Genomic DNA, 21,649 nt, shown 5'->3' with positions numbered 1-21,649 from the left:
GGCACCGCTCATATCTCCAGTCTCTTTCCCCCTCTGTCTGAACAAGGGTCTCCACCCCCAAACGTCACCCATTCCTTCTCTCCAGTGATGCTACTCGTCCCGCTGAGATACTCCAGTGTGTCATCTATCGTCAGTGTAAACCAGCATCTTCCTGCACCCCGGTTGTGGCTGCGGTCGCCGTACAGGCCCATGCCCTGGGGGAGGTTGGCGTCACCCTGTCGCCTCCCTCCTCCGCCCATGTGCCCCACCCGCTGCCCCTGTCTGTGTGTGTGTGTGTGTGTGTGTGGGGTGCGGTGCGGTGCGGATGAAGCACCATGTTATGGGCACCGAGTGACCGGACATCGACTGCTGCCGTTCAACTGAATCTGTGGACAGGCGCGGTTTCCGGCCCAGTCAATCCCTGGTTTCCCTACAAACCAATTCCCGAATTCCCTGACTCCACGTCCTAGGAATTTGCCACGTGTCTGTTCTTATTCGGAACTTCTCCCTAACTTTTATGTTGAATCAATTCTCGTTTGAATTCGCAAATCATTTCGTTTAATTTTTTTTTGTAGTAATGTAAGATATTTGGATGATTAGTTCTGTTTAATTGATGCTTTGCTTCCTTCTGTGAAATGCATAACCCCCCTCTGGTCTCTTTTTGGACGGATAGTCCAGTACAACGTGAAATAGTCGAATTGGCTGTAGTGAGCATCCGCACCTCTGCAGATACTGAGGATCTTGTGGTTAGTCTGCTGCCCGTTACAATGCTGCCTAATAGAATGGAAGTAGTCATTAATTACGTGGTTGACTTGCAAGTTAATTAAGACATAATGTGGCCATTCACAGCTGTGTGGTTTAGTGACAGTTATGCATATCTAAATCCACGAATTGTTTACTAACAGATCTAATCTCTTTAAAAAAAATTAGATCTTAGCTCTATTCAGATGTAATTAGATGTTTCTAACTAATTAACAACCAACTATTCCCTTCTCTACCCCTTGAGACATATGGCCACTGGAAATAAATTATTTCTGCGGAATTTTGCTTTTTCAGTTTTATTTGCCTTAAAGTTGCATGTGATCACAAAATATCTATAAATACCCACATAGACTGCACTGGAGTAACTCAGCGGGACAGGCAGCATCTCTGGAGAGAAGGAATGGGTGACGTTTCGCGTCGAGACCCTTCTTCCGATACCGACCTGTTCGGTTGGAGGGATGTGCCAGGCTATATTGTCTGTGCTGTGATGGTTATACTTTTTAAAGAATTGTGTGAATTTCGTTTAGTTGTGCTTTATGGAAACAATATTAATGCTACTTGTGGAAAGTGTTTTAATTTTTACTTTAAACTTACCATAAAATTGAACCAATATAAAAATGAACAGAAATTAAATACTTTGAATGCATGATAACTGACCCTCAAATCTATATAATGTCTTTAAGTCCAGAGATGGAGGGACATTATGTGTGATTTGCTAAAACTATATTTAGTTTTATTAGGACTGAATTTGAGAGAACTGCTTTGTAAAGTTGGTGAGTTGGATCAATGAATGATATTTGGGGAGTGAGAGGGGGAAGATTGGAAGAGAGACTAAAGGGAAGTGTATGTACTTATCAAGTTGTTTGATTTGTCAAGTAAGCAAAATTCTCTACATCCAGATGATTTTTAAGACCCTTTTGAAGTTCTTGGATTCCAGCATGGAAAGAGGTGTGTGACAAAGAATGAGTTAGTTTAAAGTTATGTATTTCAATTTTTTTTATTGGTTAGCTTATTAATTGTCCATAAATGCTCCAACCCCATTATTTTTACTGATGTTGTTTTAATTGTCCTTTACCCTGCGTAATGTATTGGGTACAGTAGATGACCAAACTAATGGAATTGATGTATTGTCATTTTGATTAGGCCTTTGGAACAAGCCCCACATGATGTTAGTGTGCAAAATTAAAGCGCATTAGATTAAGGGCATACTAATGAAATCTGGCAGTCATGAAACTGGATAGGAATAAATGTTTTTTGCAAGTAATGGCCTATGGGCTACTGTAAAGAACAGTGCTTGTGCTGCAACCAATTTGGTTTGGAGAGGGAACCAAATACAAGTTTAATTCAAAATTGGGCAGGGTTATGTGGTGAATATAAAGATGTTTAAAAATCAATTAGACAAGTTGAGTGAGTGGGTAGATGCAGTACAATATAGATACCTAGGAAGTCATCCCATTTGGCAGGAATGCAGAAGAGTATTAAATAATGATTGGGAAATGTTGATATATAGAATCTGGATGTCCTTGTACACCAGTCATCGAAAGCAAACATGCTGGTGCAGCAAGTAGTTATGAAGGTAAGCAATGTGCTGGTCTTCATTGCAGAAGCAAATATGTTTATGACAAATATTCAGAGCCATAGTGAAGCTACATAGAATGTATTGGCTGCAGTTTTTTTTATCTCCTTGACTAAGATCAGCCATGCTGTGTGTAATGTCCGCCACACTGATTTCATGTGATGGCAGGACCATTGTATGAGGAAAGTTGAGGTGGACAAGACTTGTAATAACTGGTGTTTGGAAGAATGAGAAAAAATGTCATTGTAATGTTTGATAGGTGCATGTTCTTACAGAGGGATTGAGTCCAATTGATTAAATCTATTTAAGCAGATGGCTGAATGCAACAGGATTTGGATGCAATTGATTTGGAAGAATGGGAATATGGTGCTGAGATAGTCGGCTATGATTATATTGTATTGGAGGGTAGGCCAAAAGCCCACTATATTATCAGGATTTCCTTGCCCTGATTTTGCAATTCTCAGTTTGTTTTTCACATTAGATCTATCCCCTTGAGCACTCTTGCTTTCATGTCGACTATTTTGGATATTTTAATTCCAGGTGCACTAGCTAATGATTTTCTGATCTCTGCTAACTTATGTTATATCTACATTTTGGCTGTGATTGGTGGATCTGAGATTTTCTTCCTCCAATTCCCTCATTGAATTTTCCAGGGCTCCAGGCCATTTGGCAACCACGCTGACTTGTTGCCAAATGGCCTGTAGCATCCAATGTAGTTCATAACGCCCATCGTGCCCTTTTCCAGTTCTGAGATTGCATGGTTTCACTCTATTGCAGCCAATGTATCTCCAACCAATTACATATGTTTCTGGTAATATAACTAGGTTTTAACATTGTATCCATGCAATTTTGTATAGGAAATGTGGGTTCAGATGATATTGAGCTTTATTTTGTAACAAATTATATACAGTACATGAAATGGCAAAGGAGCAAACATTTTTTCTGCTGAAGTTGTTTTTCTGTTCCCTTTTCAGTAACTATATCCTTTCCTATCCACTTCCTGCTGCACTAAACTATGGTGACTTGATAGACTTGGATCTAGACATGTGACTGTTAATTCCATTCATTAATTTGTTCAATTGTACTTGCATAACATCACATCCCACAAAATTCCTCCCCATGGTGTTGTTATTTCGAACTTAATTTATTTTCCTCCACAATTATTCTTGCTACTTGAATTCATGAATTCTAATTTGTTCAAACTTGATAATCAAATGACTTGTGCTCAATTTACCAGTTGCTATAGTTTGCTTTTGTTTAATGTCTGTTGCATTGAGTAAATCCTATGAGAGAGAGTACAAACTTGTAAGTTCTTTGGATTTGTTGTTTTGCATGAAATACTTACTGAATTCTAACACACCCAATTACCTTTTTGATTTTTAGGTAGCAAATTTGAAATAGTCGCAATGGATGATTTGGAAAGATGTAATTTCAATTCGGTTGATGAAGAAATAAGTTATTGGAAAGAGCTTGCTCTGAAATACCAACTTTGGTAAGAAAAAGTGCATTTATGTCCTCCGAGAATGCCGTTATTGTAAGATGTGACCCATATAAATTGTGAGAAATATGTTGAAATTATGTCAATCGATAAATAAGAATATCTGCAGACCTTATTGGTTTTTTGTAAAATGACTAGACTAAATTTATTGCGTTAATATTTTTTTTATAATTGCTACCATGCTACCATATATATATAATCATTCATTTATACAATAAAGTGTGTGTTGACACAGTTGTATAAGAACGTATGGAATTTGAAAATTTACAATAAATGTTAGGCTGTTTGGCTGGTAATTATAATCTGTGTGGTGCTGGCTTGAAGGTCCAATGGCTGCCTCCTGCACCTATTCTCTATTAACCCACAACAATCGGTTCATTTAAAAAAAATCTAAAGCTATTTTAGTCGTAATGGAGTAATGCATGTAATAGAAAGTTGCACATTCTGATCAGTCACCAAAGAAAATATTTGGAGATGACATTACTGGATTTATTGCTGATGCTGGCCTTAAATTTGTATCTGAGTGGAAACAAAGAATAATATTAAAAGGAAATCTATGGCTTTTCCTAATTTGTCAACTTTATTAGTGCACAGAATTCTCGGGATGAACTAATTGAGTTCCAGGAAGGAAGTCGAGAACTAGAAGCAGAATTGGAAATTCAACTTGAGCATGCTGAAAATAGAAATCGTGAATTGCTGTCCGACAACAATCGTCTCCGTATGGAGCTTGAGTTGTTTAAGGTATTTTGGTGGGAAACTCCCTTGTAAATGTAACAGCCATGTATTTTTTAATAGAATTATCCTAATTACTTGTAAATGGAACTCTTGGGGTGGGGTTATTATCAGAGGTGATATTTAAAATGAAACTTGGCCTGTTCTTGGCAATGACTAAATCACTGTTCCAAAGCTTCTTCTGGAACTCTTATTGCAAGTACTGCATAGCGATTTATCATGATTGCATCATGGTAAGCTGATGTAGTCTGATCATTTGCAAAATGCAGATACTTCTGACAGATGCTGTTTGACCAGACCTTGATCTGTTTATAACAACTATTTAGGAGAGCTGCCTTACAGTGCTTGCAGCACCAGAGACCCGAGTTTGATCCCGACTGCGGGTGCTGTCTATATGGAGTTTGTATGTTCTCCCTGTGACCGCGAGGGTTTTCTCTGATATCTTTAGTTTCCTCCCACACTCCAAAGACGTATAGGTTTGTAGGTTAATTGGCTTGTTGTAAATGTAAATTGTCCCTAGAGTGTGTAGGATAGTGTAAGTGTACGGGGGATTGCTGGTCGGTGCGGACTTGGTGGGCCGAAGGATCTGTTTCAGTGCTAGATCTCTAAACTAAACTAAAATATTTTTTCCCCTGAATTTAGAGATATTGGTGCCTGCTGCCAGCATCCTACTTTGTATTAATTTGGGAAATAATTGCTAATTCAGTGAATTATATCTATATAAGAGAAAACTCACTCGTGATGCTTAATGAGTATGATTTTCCACATTAATCATCCTTAAGCTCTCTCTGTATAATGTGTGGACTAGGGCGAGATGTATTACCCTGAGAAACACATTCATGTTGGTTGATTTTGGGTTTCAAGGGACATAGTCAATACAAGCAGGCTGTCTATTCGTTGTTGGCATAAAACTCTGTGTCTATGGTGGCTCTTTTTATCGTGGTGCTAATTTGGCACACGATCAGGTCATTACTGGTGGCAAGAGATTTGTTCCTTAAATGAATCTAATCATAGTTTGACACTACAAATAGCAATGTTACAAAATTTTGAGATTTTAAAAATCAAGTCTGTAATTTATCCCATCAGATAAAGCATAAAAATAAGTTTAATTTGACACCTAATTCACTTTCATATCTCAAGTATTTAAAATGTTATGGCCATTTTCATACTGGGAAATGAGCATCTTGTTCCCTATTGATTTTCTATGGACATAACAAAAAAGCTGTGATCGTGAACAGTCAAAAGCCCATAACTTTCTTAAAAATTAAGAGAACTGAATGAAATTTTCAGTTATCATAGATTGAAGCATTCTGAAACAAATATAAAATAATCTTACTTGGATGACCTGAAATTAAAGCATATAATTAGTTAGTTACCTAATTGTAGCTAATTTCAGACTTCAATTACTAGATCTAAACATCTATCCATTTCTTAATAAATGATTAACATTTTTAAATAGCCTAAATGTCCAAATAATATTCACAAATAATTCACAATAAAACATGATTTTACAAATGATTTTAAACAAATCTTATTTACATTAATTTATAGGCCAAATTGAAGGAATTTAGTGTTTAATTGCTGTAAATAAATGTCCATTTAAATCAGCTTTCCAGTGGGTCCCTGTGGAACGCGCTGGTTTAGAACGTTCACATTGCGGTACATTTGTGCCCCAAATGCCGAGAAATTTACTGCGGGATATAATGGGCCCAAAATGAGCTACTCGCAATATTAAACTTTGTATAAAGGGATCTTTAGAAGCCCTTTTTAATGTAAAAATATACAGCCTACCTTCTATGGTTTGCTTTATGAGACCCTGCGGTTGCTGGCGGTCGCGGGTTTAGAGATTGATTTTTAAACTACTATAACTATTATTCAAGGCCTTTAAACCTAATAATTGCTTTTGCGACGGGGTCTTTCAGCGATTTTTCGTTAATAATTAACTAGGCTGAACATTTTCGATTGGAACAGCTTAGAGAAAATCGCGTTTTAAACCCGCCCCCTCTAAACGGCGCCAAAATCGCGCACACCCGCAGCGACAGATTTTCAACGACGCTTCAGGTAGGCTTTGCAACATACCTACTACAAATGGGTTTTAGATGCATTCATTAAGATGGGTTTTCAATGGGTTGGTAGTATTAAAAGTTTTGAAACTAAATGTTTCTTTATCTGATACTATTCTGTCTGGATACACAATTTAACATTTGACATACTTTTTAGCATTTGTTTGAAGCTTAAAATATGCAATTCACTTTAATCTGCATGTTTTCAATTTTCTGTAGGAAAATACTTTAAGATTTTTAAAATCTGTCTCTTCTATTAAAGTTGCTAACTTTTGGCTTTCCAGTTAAGACATATTTTTAGAGCAAACCGTATAGGCATTTGTTATTTAAACTTTGGAAAAGACTGGTTGGAAAAAAATGAATTGATTGCTAAAACAATCAAAACAAAAGATGAAGCATACAAATTAGCCAGAAAAAGCAGCCTACCAGAGGACTGGGAGAAATTCAGTCCAGCAGAGGACAAAGGGCTTAATTAGGAAAGGGAAAATAGATTATGAAAGAAAACTGTCAGGGAACATAAAAACTGACTGCAAATGTTTTTATAGCTATGTGAAGAGAAAAAGATTAGTTAAAACAAATGTAGGTCCCTTGCAGTCAGAAACAGGTGAATTGATCAAGGGGAACAAGGACATGGCAGACCAATTGAATAACTACTTTGGTTCTGTCATAAATAATCTGCCAGAAATAGCAGTGGACCGGGGGTCAAATGAGATGGAGGAACTGAGTGAAATCCAGGTTAATCGGGAAGTGGTGTTAGGTAAATTAAATGTATTAAAGGCCGATAAATCCCCAGGGATGCAGATAGGCTGCATCCCAGAGTACTTAAGGAAGTAGCCCCAGAAATAGTGGATGCATTAGTGATAATTTTTCAAAACTCGTTAGATTCTGGAGTTGCTGAGGATTGGAGGGTAGCTAATGTAACACCACTTTTTAAAAAGGGAGGGAGAGATAAAACGGGGAATTACAGACCAGTAAGTCTAACATCGGTAGTGGGGAAAATGCTAGAGTCAGTTATTAAAGATGGGATAGCAGCACATTTGGAAAGTGGTGAAATCATTGGACGAAGTCAGCATGGATTTATGAAAGGTAAATCATGTCTGATGAATCTTATAGAGAGAGCCAGTGGATGTGTTATCTGGACTTTCAGAAGGCTTTCCACAAGGTCCCACATAAGAGATTAGTATGCAAACTTGAAGCATACGGAATTGGGGGTTCGGTATTGATGTGGATAGAGATCTGGCTGGCAGACAGGACGCAAAGAGTAGGAGTAAACGGGTCCTTTTCACAATGGCAGGCAGTGACTAGTGGGGTACCGCAAGGCTCAGTGCTGGGACCCCAGCTATTTACAATATATTATTGATTTGGATGAGGGAATTGAATGCAACATCTCCAAGTTTGCGGATGACACAAAGCTGGGGGGCAGTGTTAGCTGTGAGGAGGATGCTAGGAGGCTGCAAGGTGACTTGGATAGGTTGGGTGAGTGGGCAGATGCATGGCAGGTGCAGTATAATGTGGATAAATGTGAGGTTATCCACTTTGGTGGCAAGAACAGGAAAGTGGACTATTATCTGAATGGTGGCCGATTAGGAAAAGGGGAGATGCAACAAGACCTGGATGTCATGGTACACCAGTCATTGAGTCATTGAAAGTAGGCATGCAGGTGCAGCAGGCAGTGAAGAAAGTGCATGGTATGTTAGCATTCATAGCAAAAGGATTTGAGTATAGGAGCAGGGAGGTTCTACTGCAGTTGTACAGGGCCTTGGTGTATTGTGTACAGTTTGGTCTCCTAATCTGAGGAAAAACATTCTTGCCATGGAGAGAATGCAGAGAATGTTCACCAGACTGTTTCCTGGAATGGCAGGGCTTTCATATGAAGAAAGACTGGATAGACTTGGCTTGTACTCGCTAGAATTTAGAAGATTGAGGGGGGATCTTATAGAAGCTTACAAAATTCTTAAGGGGTTGGACAGGCTAGATGCAGGAAGATTGTTCTCGATGTTGGTGAAGTCCAGAATAAGGGGTCACAGTTTAAGAATAAGGGGGAAGTCTTTTAGGACCGAGTTGAGAAAAACATTTTTCACACAGAGAGTGGTAAATCTGTGGAATTCTCTGCCACAGAAGGTAGTTGAGGCCAGTTCATTGGCTATATTTAAGAGGGAGTTAGATGTGGCCCTTGTGGCTAAAGGGATCAGTGGGTATGGAAAGAAGGCAGGTACAGGATACTGAGTTGGATGATCAGCCATGATAATATTGAAAGGCGGTGCAGGCTCGAAGGGCCGAATGGTCTACTCCTGCACCTATTTTTTATGTTTCTAAATCTACTGTGCAACCTGCAGAATTAACTGACTTGTAGGTGATGGTGGATGTAATTGTCACTGTGTAAGTGGTAAGAGGTTTGGATGAAATGTAATGAATGTGATCAGCTAGAATTGCAAATACAGTTGATTTCCAGGTTACATAAGGGTTTATGAGAACTATTCAATGGGAGTTTTCAACGTCAGAAATTTCCCCCAAATTATAATGTGACATGTTTGGCCATGACGGCTCTTGAGGACTGCTTTGTAATGGTAAACTGGGTCGGCACAAATGATGGGAATTGTTACCAACAAAAGTACTGTGACAAATGTCAGATCAACTCTCCTGAGAACAAATGCCCACAAAGCACCTGACCTGGGAGGTCCCCTGTCTTGTGCTTGGAAACTGGGCGGACTAGTTGGCAGCAGGTTTTCAAGACATCTTTCACTCTCCCTGTTCCATTCCACTACTATCAATCCCATGCCAGAGAAAGCAAGGTTAACTTGTGGAGTATCACACAGTGGCTCCAGCCTCCTTCATCGTGAAATGTTTCAAGGTATTGGTAATGGCGTACATCAACTCCAACCCCCAGATGAACTTGATCCTTTGCAATTTGCCAATAACTGTAACCGGTCCACAGCAGGTGCCATTTTCATGGCCCTACACTCAACAAGGAGACTCATGTCAAACCCCTATTCCTTGACTAGAGCTCCGCCTTCAACATCATTATCCCAACTGAACTCTTGGACCTAGGGCACGACGCTCCCTTCGATAACGGGATCGTTGACTTCCTGACCAATGCAATGCAATCAATAAGGATTGGCGACAATACATCCTTTGACAATTCTCAACACTGGCACCCTGCAAGAATGAATTCCCAGCCCATTATAATACACTTGTACACTTGACTTGCTGCCAAATTGTGATCTAACTCCTTTTGCTAATGACACAACCATAGTAGGTCAGATCTGGAATAATGAGATGGAATACAGGAAGTGGATTAATCTTAGTAGGGTGGTGTCAAGACAACTCCCTTAGTGTCAGCAAAAGACAGGAATTTTGTCATTGATTTCAGAAATTGGGGTGGAATACTTGCCCCAACCTGTATCAATGGTGCTAAAGTTGAGATGGTTGGGAGTTTCAAGTTCTTCAGCATAAATATCACCAACAGTTTATTGTGGTACAATCACATTGCTGCCACAGCAAAGAAAGCATACCAAAGCCTTTACTTCCTCAGAAAACGAAGGAAATTCAGCATGTCTCAAATGATTCTCACCGAGGGCGGCCCGCAGAGGTGACAGCAGAACCTCCGGTCGGTCCTCGAAGAAAGGGGAACTAAATCCCCATTCATAAAAGAGAAGGTGAAGGTATATTGCGCGGGAGGGTTAATAATTGACAATATGCTGCTGCCTGCCCGCTGAGTTAAAAAGTTCCCACGGTAGACTCACGATACACAGTGCAGATTGTCGCTCCCTTCAGTTTCACCCCACCTACGCCCCTCTGCTTCCCGGCCATGTGTGTGACCCCTTCCCTCCCCTCTCCAGCTCCCCGCCCATTGCACCGGCGCGGGGGCTTTGCGCTGTCTTCACGTCGGCGATTGCAGCAGGACCGTGCCAGTCACCGGAGACGTCAGGACCAATTGGACACCGACCACCAGGCCCACCACAAGCACGGAGAACCCAGAGACCCACAGCCAACAGCACCCCAGCCCAGCCCCTCTCCAACTACAGAGGAACCTGGGTTGCGGATGACAGGGCGCAGCTCGGGGCGTCGTAGGGGCCCATCGGGGAGCGGGTTCCTGTTTTGTTCCTGACGTCTCCGGCCACCTGCCATCCTCCGGGAACTGTACCGCCCTTGCAAGAGAGTGGGGTTGTTTGCAGTTGCAGAGGGAGGGGGCAAGGGCGGTACAGTTCCCAGTCTCAGCTCCAGTCCAGGGGGGTGGCCGGAGACGTCAGGACCAACGGGACACCAATACAATAATAACAATACCTTTTATATGTCATTTGAACATCACATGAGGTTCAAACGAAATTTGGTTTCTGCAGCCATACAAAAAAAGAACCAAGACGCACACCAACACAATTCAATTCACATAAACATCCATCACAGTGAGTCTCCTCCTCACTGTGATGGAAGGCAAAGACTTGTCTCTCCCCTGCTCTCCATTCCTCTCCCGAAGTCGAGGTCAAAGCCCCCGGCGGGCGCTAGCAAGTCCGCGGCCACTCAAAGCCACGCCGGGCGATGTAGGGCCCTGCCCCGGGTCTTGATGTTGGAGCCCCCGGCAGGTGCTAGCAAGTCTGCGGCAATTTACAGCCGCGCCGGGAGTTGTAAGGCCCCCCTCCAAGTCACTCTCAACCCCGTAATTTGGACGGGAGAAGTCGCCGCTGCCGGTGCCCCACAAAGCAGTCTCCCACCGGGGACCCGCGAGCTCCCGGTGTCAACATCCACCGGAGTCGGGTCGCAGCAGCTCGCCCCCGCAGCTCTCCACGCTCCGAAGCTGGCTAGCTCCACGGAGGTAGGTCTACAGGCTCCACAGCTCCCACCGCTGCCCACCGACCCCCAGGCCCACTGCAAGCACGGAGATCCCAGAGACCCACAGCCAGCAGCAACTCCAGCCCAGCCCCGCTCCAACTCCAGAGGAACACGTAGGGGCAGAAGCTGATGGTGTGCAAGGTACGTCTTGTTCTTGGGGTGGCGGATGAGGGGGCGCAGCTCGGGCTGTGGGCAAACTGCCACTTGTCGCCGTAGCGGCCCATCGGGGAGCGGATTCCTCTGGAGTTGGAGGGGGAGGGGGGTATTGTGCTGTTTGATCGCCCCCTACTATCCCAGACACAGGGAGACACAGCGGCTTTTTAGACTGGTGGGCAATCACTTCCAAAGTTCTGCCCACACAGTCAGTACACCTCTCCTACACTGCATTTCATACAAACATTTATTCTGCAAGAAAAAACGACATTGAAGACTCAAACTCGCGATCGAGTAACTGCCAGGATCAAGGCGCAAACTCGCGACCTTGCGGATATGAGCCGAGCACTCTACCACTGAGCCAGCCATTAAAATCTACGCTAAAAAATTTCCATTCCGAAGACCGACAAATTCTGAATTACGAAAAGTGTCTGGTCCCAAGGCTTTCGGATAAAAGGTTGTGCACCTGTACTCGCATTTTTCAAAATTGAATTTCATCTATCTATTTCACGAACCTGCCCTTTGCAATCTGTCCATCTGTTCCCATTGTTCATCATGCCTCAAAGCTCTGTTATAGTCAGAGTGAAACAGTGTGGAAACAGGCCCTTCGGCCCAACTTGTCCACACCCGGTCAACATGTTCCAGCTACACTAGTCTCACCTGCCTGCGTTTGGTCCATATCTCTCCAAACTTGTCCTATCCATGTACCTGTCCAAATGTTTCTTAAATATTGGGGTAGTCCCAGCCTCAACTACCTCCTCTGGCAGCTCGTTCGATACACCCACCGCCCTTTGTGTGAAAAAGTTACCCCTCAGATTCCTATTAAATCGTTTCCCCTTCACCTTAAGCCCATGTCCTCTGGTCCTCGATTCCCCCACTCTGGGCAAGAGACTCTGTGCATCTACCCGATCTATTCCTCCCATGATTTTATACACCTCTATAAGGTCACCCCTCATCCTCCTGCGCACCAAGGCTTGGAGACCCAGTCAACTGAACCTCTCCCTTTAGCTCAGACCCTCTAGTCCTGGCAACATCCTCGCAAATCTTCTCTGAACCCTTTCAAGCTTGACAATATCTTCCTATAACATGGTTCCCAGAACTGAACACAATACTAACTGCAACATGACCTCCCAACTTCTATACTCAATACTCTGACTGATCAAGGCCAATGTGCCAAAAGCCTTTTTAACCACCTTATCTACATGCGACTCGACCTTCAAGGAACCATGCACCTGCACACCTAGACCCCTCTGCTCTACAACACTTCCCAGAGGCCTACCCAGGGCTCTCGCTTAACTTTTTTCCCCTGTTGCCACCCGGGCAGCTTTTTAGGTTGCCAAAGACAGTTTAGGTGGTCATTTAAGACGGCTTGCATGAAGCGTGCGATAATGTGCGCGGACGAAGTGCGTAGTTACCAGTCCGAATTATGCTCAATGAAGCATTCACATATTATTTCTGCTTCAAATAAAGTCACAAACTAAACATTCACCAATCAAGACATGATATATCTCACAATGACATGCAGCAAAATTATAAGACAGTATCTCAACTCTTTACACATTGCAATTAATGCAATTTCTATTAGTTCTTTCCACTTCCAAACAAAAATGTGCTTGGGTTATTCAGCATATGATCAACCTGTGTCAATAAATCCTGGGCCATGGTAACATATATGTGTACGTATAGTTGTGAATGTTGCTCATTAAATAACTACAGTACTGATACTCCATATTAATAATAATAATAATAAATTTTATTTATGGGTGCCTTTCAAGAGTCTCAAGGACACCGTACAAAAATTTAGCAGGTAGAGGAAAAACGTGTAAGGGGAATGAAATAAATAGTAGAGACATAACTAGTACACAAAGTAGACAGAATTCAATTCAAAACACAATATAAGGCAATTCATGCACAGATGAAAAGGGAGGGGGACGTGGGGCTAAGGATAGGCAGAGGTGAAGAGATGGGTCTTGAGGCGGGACTGGAAGATGGTGAGGGACACGGAATTGCGGATCAGTTGGGAGAGGGAGTTCCAGAGCATGGGAGCTGCCCTGGAGAAGGCTCTGTCCCCAAAACTGCGGAGGTTGGAATTGTGGATCTGAGGGACGGTGAGGGTTGGTAGGGGGAGAGGAGGTCAGTGAGATATGGGGGGGCCAGATGATGGAGGGCTTTGTAGGTGAGGATAAGGATTTTGTAGGTGATCCGGTGGGAGATGGGAAGCCAGTGAAGTTGTTTGAGGACTGGAGTGATGTGATGCCAGGATTTGGTGTGGGTGATGAGTCGGGCGGCTGCGTTCTGGACCAGTTGGAGTCGGTTGATGTAGGTGGAGCTGATGCCAAGGAGAAGTGAGTTGCAGTAGTCCAGTCGGGAGGAGATGAAGGCATGGATGAGTCTTTCAGCAGCGGGAGGTGTGAGAGAGAGTCTAATTTTGGCGATGTTGCGGAGATGAAAGAAGGAGGTTTTAATGACATAGCGGATGTGAGGCTCAAGGGAGAGGGTGGAATCAAAGATCACGCCAAGGTTGCGGGCCTGGGGAGATGGGGAGACAGTGGTGCCGTCGATTGTGAGAGTGGGGTTATTGATTTTGCTGAGTGTGGCTTTGGAGCCTATGAGGAGGAATTCTGTCTTATCGCTGTTGAGTTTGAGGAAGTTATGTTGCATCCAGGTTTTTATAGCTGACAAACAGGAGTTTGTCATTGTCATTTGTCATATTAAGAGCATTGATTTGCCGTTAAAATGAATTCTGTAATAACATGTCAATGGTAGCAGTGACAATCGAACACTGCGGTTTTAATGTTTCACGTGTTCACAATATAATTAATCCATCTTTATAGATTAAAACAAATATTAACATTGGGAATTAAAACACATTTGATTGCATTCCGTTATCAAACATAGTCAATGTTCGCTCTGAAGGCAATAGGGTCAGGGAGGGGGGAGTGTGTGAAAGTGCGGGGTGAATAGATGGTGGGGTGGGGGGGGGGAGGTTAGAAGGCAATCAGTGCAGAATGGATGGATTGAGGCAGGTGAATTAGTACGTGTTGGTTGGAGTAAGTAAAATTGTGAGGGGAGAGCACGGGGGATGTCAGTGGTGTTGAATGTGGGGGGGGGGGTTCAGTACGGGATGGATGGCGATAGGAGAAACTCAGCGGGTGAGGCAGCATCTATGGAGCGAAGGAAATGGGCAACGTTTCGGGTCGAGACCCTTCAGACTGTTCCCCCCATTCTTCTTGAATGGGAGGATCAGTACAGGATGGATGGGAGGGGAGATCAGCGCAGGATGAATTGGGGGTGGGGGGGGGGGGGGGTCAGTACAGTGTGGATCGGAGGGTCTGTGCAGCATGAATGGGTGATCACTACAGGATGAATGAGGGGAAGGTGCAGGGTAAATGTCAGTACGGGATGAATGCGTGGATTAGTACAGGGTGAATTGGGGAACCAGTGTAGGATGGATGGGGGGGTGGGGGGGGGGTGGTGGCAGGAGAATCAATGCAAGGTGGATAGGGTGATGAGCGCAGGATGAATAGATTGGGGGGGAGATGGGGAGGGGAGCACAGGGGATGTCATTGAGGACTGAATAGAGGCGAGAATGGGGATCAGTGCAGGATGGAGAGGAGGGTGTCCCAGGATAATGGGGGGGGGGTGGAGGGGGCGTACGAGAGAGAGAGAGAGGGGGGGGGGGGGGGGGCAAGGTGTGGAGGAAGGAAGGTCAGCGCTCCTCGGACAACATCGCCCCGCTGCCTTGGCCATTGGGAACTCCTCGCCACCGCCTCCCACCTCCGCCAGCCAACAGCAAGGTGCAGGGCCGAGCAGTGCAGCTCAAAGATCCTATAGCTATAGGATCTATGCTGCAGCTGCTTCAGAAGTGTGGGAGCGAATGACGGGCCCCGCACACCAGCCGCGACAGCGGCTCCATCTCCTCCTCCCTGTTAGCGGCAGCTGCTTGCAAACCTGCTAACGGCGATAACCGCTTAAAAGAAAAACCCGCACGCCGAGGTCTCCCCCTCTCTCCCTCTTCCCGGTCTTGGTGTGCGGGAGGGTTTTTTTTTTTTAAAGCACTGTTAGAGGGTTTGCAAGCAGCGGCCCTTATCAGGGCGGGGGGAAGGAGGAGGAGGAGATGGAGCTGCTGCCGCGGCCGCTGCTGCCGCTGTTCGGGGCTCGTCATTCGCTGCATCCCTTCGTCACCCCGCACCTAGTATCCTTCCCACGCATTACAGCCGTCACCGCCGACACAAAACGTTGCGTTCCTTTTCTCCAGAGATGTTGCCTGATCCGCGGAGTTACTCCAGTTTTTATATCTATCTTCGGTACAAACCAGTATCTGGTTGCCAAGCCGGGCAAAATGACTCGGTGTTTAGGTTGCCCGGCGGCGCTTTGAGTGGTCAGTGGCACCCGGGCTACCGTTAATTTCGAGCCCTTCTACCATTCACGGTGTAGACGTCCTAAAATGCAACACCTCAATTCTCTGTTTTTAATTCCATCAACCGTTCCTCCGCCCACCTGGCCAATTGATCAAGATCCTGCTGCAATTTTTCACAACCATCTTCACTATCTGCAAACCCACCCATTTTTGTATCCTCAGTAAACTTGCTAATCTTGCCCTGTATGTGCTCATCCAAATCATTAATGTAGACAACAAACAGTAACGGGCGCAGCACCGATCCCTGATGCACACCACGACTCGCAGGCCTCCAGTCCAAGAAGTAACTTTCCACCATCACACTCTGCTTCCTTCCATGAAGCCAATTTGTTATCCATTCAGCTATCTCTCCTTGGATCCCATGCGATCTAACCTTCCAGAGCAGCTTACCATGCGGAACCTTGTTGAATGCCTCACTGAAATCCATGTATACAACATCTATAGCTCTGGCCTCATTGACCTTTTTGGTCACATCTTCAAATAAAACTCAGATTTGTGAGACATGACCTCCCACGTACAAAACCATGCTGACTATTCGTTATCAACCCTTGTCCATCCAAATGCCTGTATAACCTATCCCTCAGAATACTCTAGTAACTTTCCAACTATAGATGTTAAGCTCACTTGCATATTGTTCCCAGAATTTTCTCTGCATACCTTCTTGAATAGAGGCACAACATTTACCACCCTCCAGTCTTCCAGCATTTCTCCTGTATTTAAGGACGACTCGTAATTTTATCTGCAAATTAGTATATTGTATGTGGCACACACTGGGCATATGTGCAAAAATGGCCATGTGCATAGAGAGAGACGCCTCCAATCGAATAAATAAATAAATTGCGACTATTTCATACTAAATTTAGCAAATGGTCTATCTCTGGTGCACAACTTCCGTCAGCTTGAATATTGGTGACAAGCCTATTATGCCATTTTAGAACAAAGAAATAACACATTTTCACTACTTCAAGAAGATTAATCAATTTGGGGACTAATTACCATTAGTAAATCCATGCTGGTTTTCTCTGATCGATTGATTCATGTACTATTTCTGTTGACTTTTGTTTGCAGAACTACTTCCATTAAGGGCTAAACTGACTAGTCAGTGGTTGCTGGATTGATTCCGACATCTTTTTTATTGAAGGATGCAACGGGTGCAATTTATGATATCGGGCTTTATCCATGAATCTTTAATGCATGCAAAAATGCATATGGAATTTACATTATAGCCAAGGCCTCTGCTTACTTCCTTCAGCAGTTTAGGATGTATTCCATCTGGGAAGATTGATTTGTATTCTTGCAAGTGCATCTAGTTCATCTCGTGCCTCCCTTTTTGCTATTTTAGCACATCCAGAATTTTAACTACATCCTTTCAAAGTTTAGTTAATTCCTCAGAGTTGGAAATGAGGTCAGATTCCCATGGCAAGTGAATGGCCAGTGCTGCAGCTGGTGTTTCTTGTTGAATTTGTCTAATGGTAAATGCATTAAAAAAATTTAATCCAATAGATGTCATTTAATGGCAGATATTGCCATCTATTACAAGAGCAATTTGAATATGTTTTTCAATTTTCTATTCCTCCTATTTTCCAACAAACAAAATACGGCTCGATGTTGGTGTGTGGTGCTATAGGAATCTCAGTAAGCTATTGCAGATGGTACATATTGGCTGATCAAAGACCTGCTGATGCTGGAAAACAATAAACAAATGTTGGAGTTACTAGAGTAATTCTAATGAAGGATTATTGATATGTAATATTAGTTCTTGATTCTAGACTTGATTAATTTGGACAAAGGAGAAATGCATAAAGAATTTGAGCCAAGGAGAAATTGCATTTATTTACCCCATATTAGACTAACACGTGAAGCAAGTCATCAGTCCTTGTTAAACCGGCTCCTAATTTTTGTATTTCAGGAAAAGCTAGAAGAACACCATTCGGAGAATTATAAACGCATTAGTTTTCTGCAAGATGGGCTCACTGAAACCACAGCAGTTAAAGATCAACTGCAAAAGTACATCAGAGAACTGGAACAAGCCAATGATGACTTGGAAAGGGCAAAAAGGTATTGTTTCTTTGCATGTAACACTGTGTCGAAGGTTTGCAACAGCTGTTAGTTTATGATAAAAATAAAAGGGACCTTGGGTGAGCTGTTTCCATTGGCTGGAGAGTTTATAAATTATCCACGTCTTAAAGATAAAGGGTCAACTTTTAAAAAACTATTTGTTTTACTACTTTGGTTTTTCCATGGGCTGAGTGCTTAGATACGAAGTATATTTAAGCCAGACCAATACATTTTTAAAAATACTAAGGATAACGGGGATTGGGCAGGAAAGGGGGGGCTGAAAGAGAAGATGAGGCATGAGGGAGTAGGAAGGAACTGCAGATGCTGGTTTACACTGACAATAGACACAATGCTGGTGTAACTCAGCGGGACAGGCGGCATCTCTTGGGAGAAGGAATGGGTGACATTTTGGGTCGAGACCCTTCAGACAGAGTCAGAGGAGAGGGAAACCGGAGATATGGATGGGTGCAAAGAGAATGTAAGGTGTGAAACAACAAATCAAAGCAGACGTTGATCAGGGAAATGTAGAGTGGTTCATTGTTGGTTGAGGGGAAAGTGACAATGAGGTATGCAAACAGTAAAATTAATCAGGAGGACAATGATTTGTGACAGACAGAGAACTAGGGTGGGGGAAAGATGGGGAGGGAAAGCACGGGTTACTTGAAGCTGGAGAAATCAATATACATATTACTGGGACATGATCTGTAAAGCAAACAAGAGTCCCAACAGTTTATTGCTATGTTCTTGGGTTAGCATGTGAGAGAGATGAGCTATATGGATGTATTGGTGGGGCTTCATTACCTAACAATGCTCCTTTGAACAATTGCACATTATTCAAGGAATTCAGTGAAGTTGTAAACTTGTACAACTTGTGATCGAACTGTTTTTGACGAACTATCTATGATCAAAATTGAATGCTTCATTCTTCAATCTCAGAGTCATAGTTTTCACATGGAAATTAGCCCTTCAGCCCCACTTGTCCATGCCAATCTAGATGCCTCATCCAAGCTAGTCCTATTTGCCTGCGCTTGGCCCATATCCCTCTAAAACGTTCCTATCCATGCACCTGAACGAATGTATTTTAAATGTTATGTACCTGCCTTAACCTCTGGTACAATTATGTAATCTTAATCCGGTTTCCATTCTTGAATACCATTGAGGATGATGGTCCTTGAACAAATGACTGGATAGGGTGAACATAATACAACATGGAAATGCATCAGTCTGAAGAAAGGTCTCAACCCGAAATGTCACTTATTCCTTTTCACTAGAGAGGCTGCCTGAATAGCTGAGTTACTCTGGCATTTTGTGTCTATCTTCAGTATAAACCAGCTGCACAGAATTGGTTCCTGTTGGCCAAGTCCCAGTGAACTGCTGGGCATTCAATACATAAATCCTATTGCTACAGAATTCATAGGCAGAAAGGCCTTTGATTGTTGCCAAAGCCAAGATTCCTGATTTGTCCACAGTGAATTAAACTTTTAAATGTTTCAATGCATCCAATAAATAAAAATCCTTGAACTATTATGTGTTAAACTAGTAACGTTTATACTTTAACTTTGACAAATGATTTGATTAAAGTTTAAAAGTTTTAACAATTTAATATGAAACATTTAAACTTCCAAAGCTCATAACTCGTATATAAATGCCTTAATATTTATCTCCCTCTGTCTTTCTGGTCTGTTGGAATAAATGGCGTTCCTGTTCATGATACGAGTTTAGGTGTATTTATATGGAATTTCAGGAAGTTTGTTTAAAAAAAGACTGAGCAGAAGGAAATGCAAATGTTTAAGAATATTTCGATGGTATGACTTTTAGTAAGTTTATTAACCAATTATTAAGGAATCAAGGTGTTCTGTGATTGGTTTTTACAATAAGTGTGGTTTCTAGCTTTAGCTTTTCATGAACATTTATTTCTTGAACAGTTATGACCAAAATACCTTTTTTAGTTTGAGAGTCATCCAATAACATGCAGCTTTAGTGACTGTGTCCAGGTAGGGGGCCTTTCATATATGATAAACAGAAAATGGTCTATGCCTACTTGAAGTTAAGTAGTCAAATACAGACAGTGATTTAACAATAGATACTTTCAGGTTTTCACTTTTCCGAGAACTGCGCAGCCATTTGTTATTAATTGTTATTTGTATGGAATAATAAATATTGACAGTTATTGTAGTACAGATTTTAATGTACAGATTTTTCACTGTCAAAGTGAGCAAATGGAATTTTGTAACCAACATTGAGAATTTTTAATGAACCATTTTATTACGCACACTTTTTAAAAACAAATTCAATACTAGTTCAACAATGATATAGAATCTAATTGTATAGTGATTTAACAAGCATTGGTTTAAGCGACGATTAGGAAGTATTTATATTGTAATAGTGTTTGCAATGTACAATTTTTAAATTTTATTGCCGTTGTACTTGCATTTTAAATAGAAAATCATAACGTTGCCTTTGTTTTTGGACCTTTGTTGTCTTGTGAAATTTGGTACTTGTAATTATTGATCCTATATATCTTTTTAATTCTACTAGAGCGACTATTATGTCCCTGGAAGACTTTGAGCAGCGCCTGAACCAGGCAATTGAGAGAAACGCCTTCCTGGAGAGTGAACTCGATGAAAAAGAAAACCTTCTGGTTTCTGTACAAAGACTGAAAGATGAAGCAAGAGGTGCATGTTTATTTTATTTTACATGTGCAATTACATGCTTGAGTTTTGTCAGAACATTTAGCACTTAAAAAAATAAATGTCCTTCCAGATCTGAGACAAGAATTGGCAGTACAGCAAAAACCAGATTCGATCAGAAAACCCTCCGTGGAGTCTGAAAATACATCATTGCAAGCATCCACAATACCTTCAACCCCACTCCTCTGCAAAGGACCCAGCAGTGTGTTCCACACACCTTCCTTAATTACAAAAGGTAATTACAAAACTTTTATTGATGTTTTAATGATCTGAGATGTTTTGGCATTTGTTTATCAGTCATTAAATATGTCAACAGAAACATGACAAGAAATTAATCTTGCAGGATTTGTGAGAAATATGATAGGTGTGGAAAATGAATGATTTTCTATTCCACGAGTTTTATTTATATTAAAAAAAAAAAGAAAAAAGAATTTACAGTGGGCTTGTTTAAAGTTGGATTTAAATCCAGTTGGTGACAAAAGACTACTAAACTATTTTGGGCAGAATGGGGGCTGTTAACCTTAAACACCTGTTTAATGGTGCACTTTGGATACTCATGCAGTGATATATTTACATTGGTAACTTGGATGAAAGGAAAAAGGAGGAGGAGCCCGAAGGCTGGGGGATGGGAGGAGACAGCAGGGGGACTGAGGAAGGGGAGGAGATAGCAAGGACTAACAAAATTGGGAGAATTCGATGTTCATGCCCCCAGGATGCAGACTCCTCAAGCGGAATATGAGGTGCTGTTCCTCCAATTTCCGGTGCTGCTCGCTGTGGCCATGGAGGAGACCCAGGACAGAGAGGTCGGAGACGGAGTGGGAGGGGGAGTTGAAGTGCTGAGCCACCGGGAGGTCAGCTTGGTTATTGCTTGGTCTCACCGATATAGATCTG

General features: G+C 42.4%; 1 protein-coding gene across 4 annotated transcripts in view; it reads left to right on the top strand.

Annotated features, from left to right (window-relative positions):
- The window catches only part of nde1 (nudE neurodevelopment protein 1), a 57,543-nt gene that overhangs the window by 15,528 nt on the left and 20,366 nt on the right, over positions 1-21,649 (top strand). For 2 of the 4 annotated variants that reach the window (XM_033040288.1, XM_033040286.1), the window contains exons 2-6: positions 3,701-3,809; positions 4,403-4,556; positions 17,920-18,068; positions 20,607-20,743; positions 20,832-20,993. In XM_033040288.1, the coding sequence (XP_032896179.1) occupies positions 3,724-3,809; positions 4,403-4,556; positions 17,920-18,068; positions 20,607-20,743; positions 20,832-20,993 (688 nt within the window). In that variant the 5' untranslated portion in view covers positions 3,701-3,723. Of the gene's footprint in view, positions 1-301; positions 726-1,667; positions 1,690-3,700; positions 3,810-4,402; positions 4,557-17,919; positions 18,069-20,606; positions 20,744-20,831; positions 20,994-21,649 lie in introns of those variants that run through there. The other 2 variants (XM_033040287.1, XM_033040285.1) reach the window with 2 other exon arrangements.

This window comes from Amblyraja radiata, chromosome 22 (assembly GCF_010909765.2).
Source record: "Amblyraja radiata isolate CabotCenter1 chromosome 22, sAmbRad1.1.pri, whole genome shotgun sequence".
NCBI lineage: Eukaryota > Metazoa > Chordata > Chondrichthyes > Rajiformes > Rajidae > Amblyraja > Amblyraja radiata.
The sequence above is the reverse complement of the archived record's forward strand: the minus strand, read 5'-3'. Positions and strand labels throughout refer to the sequence as shown.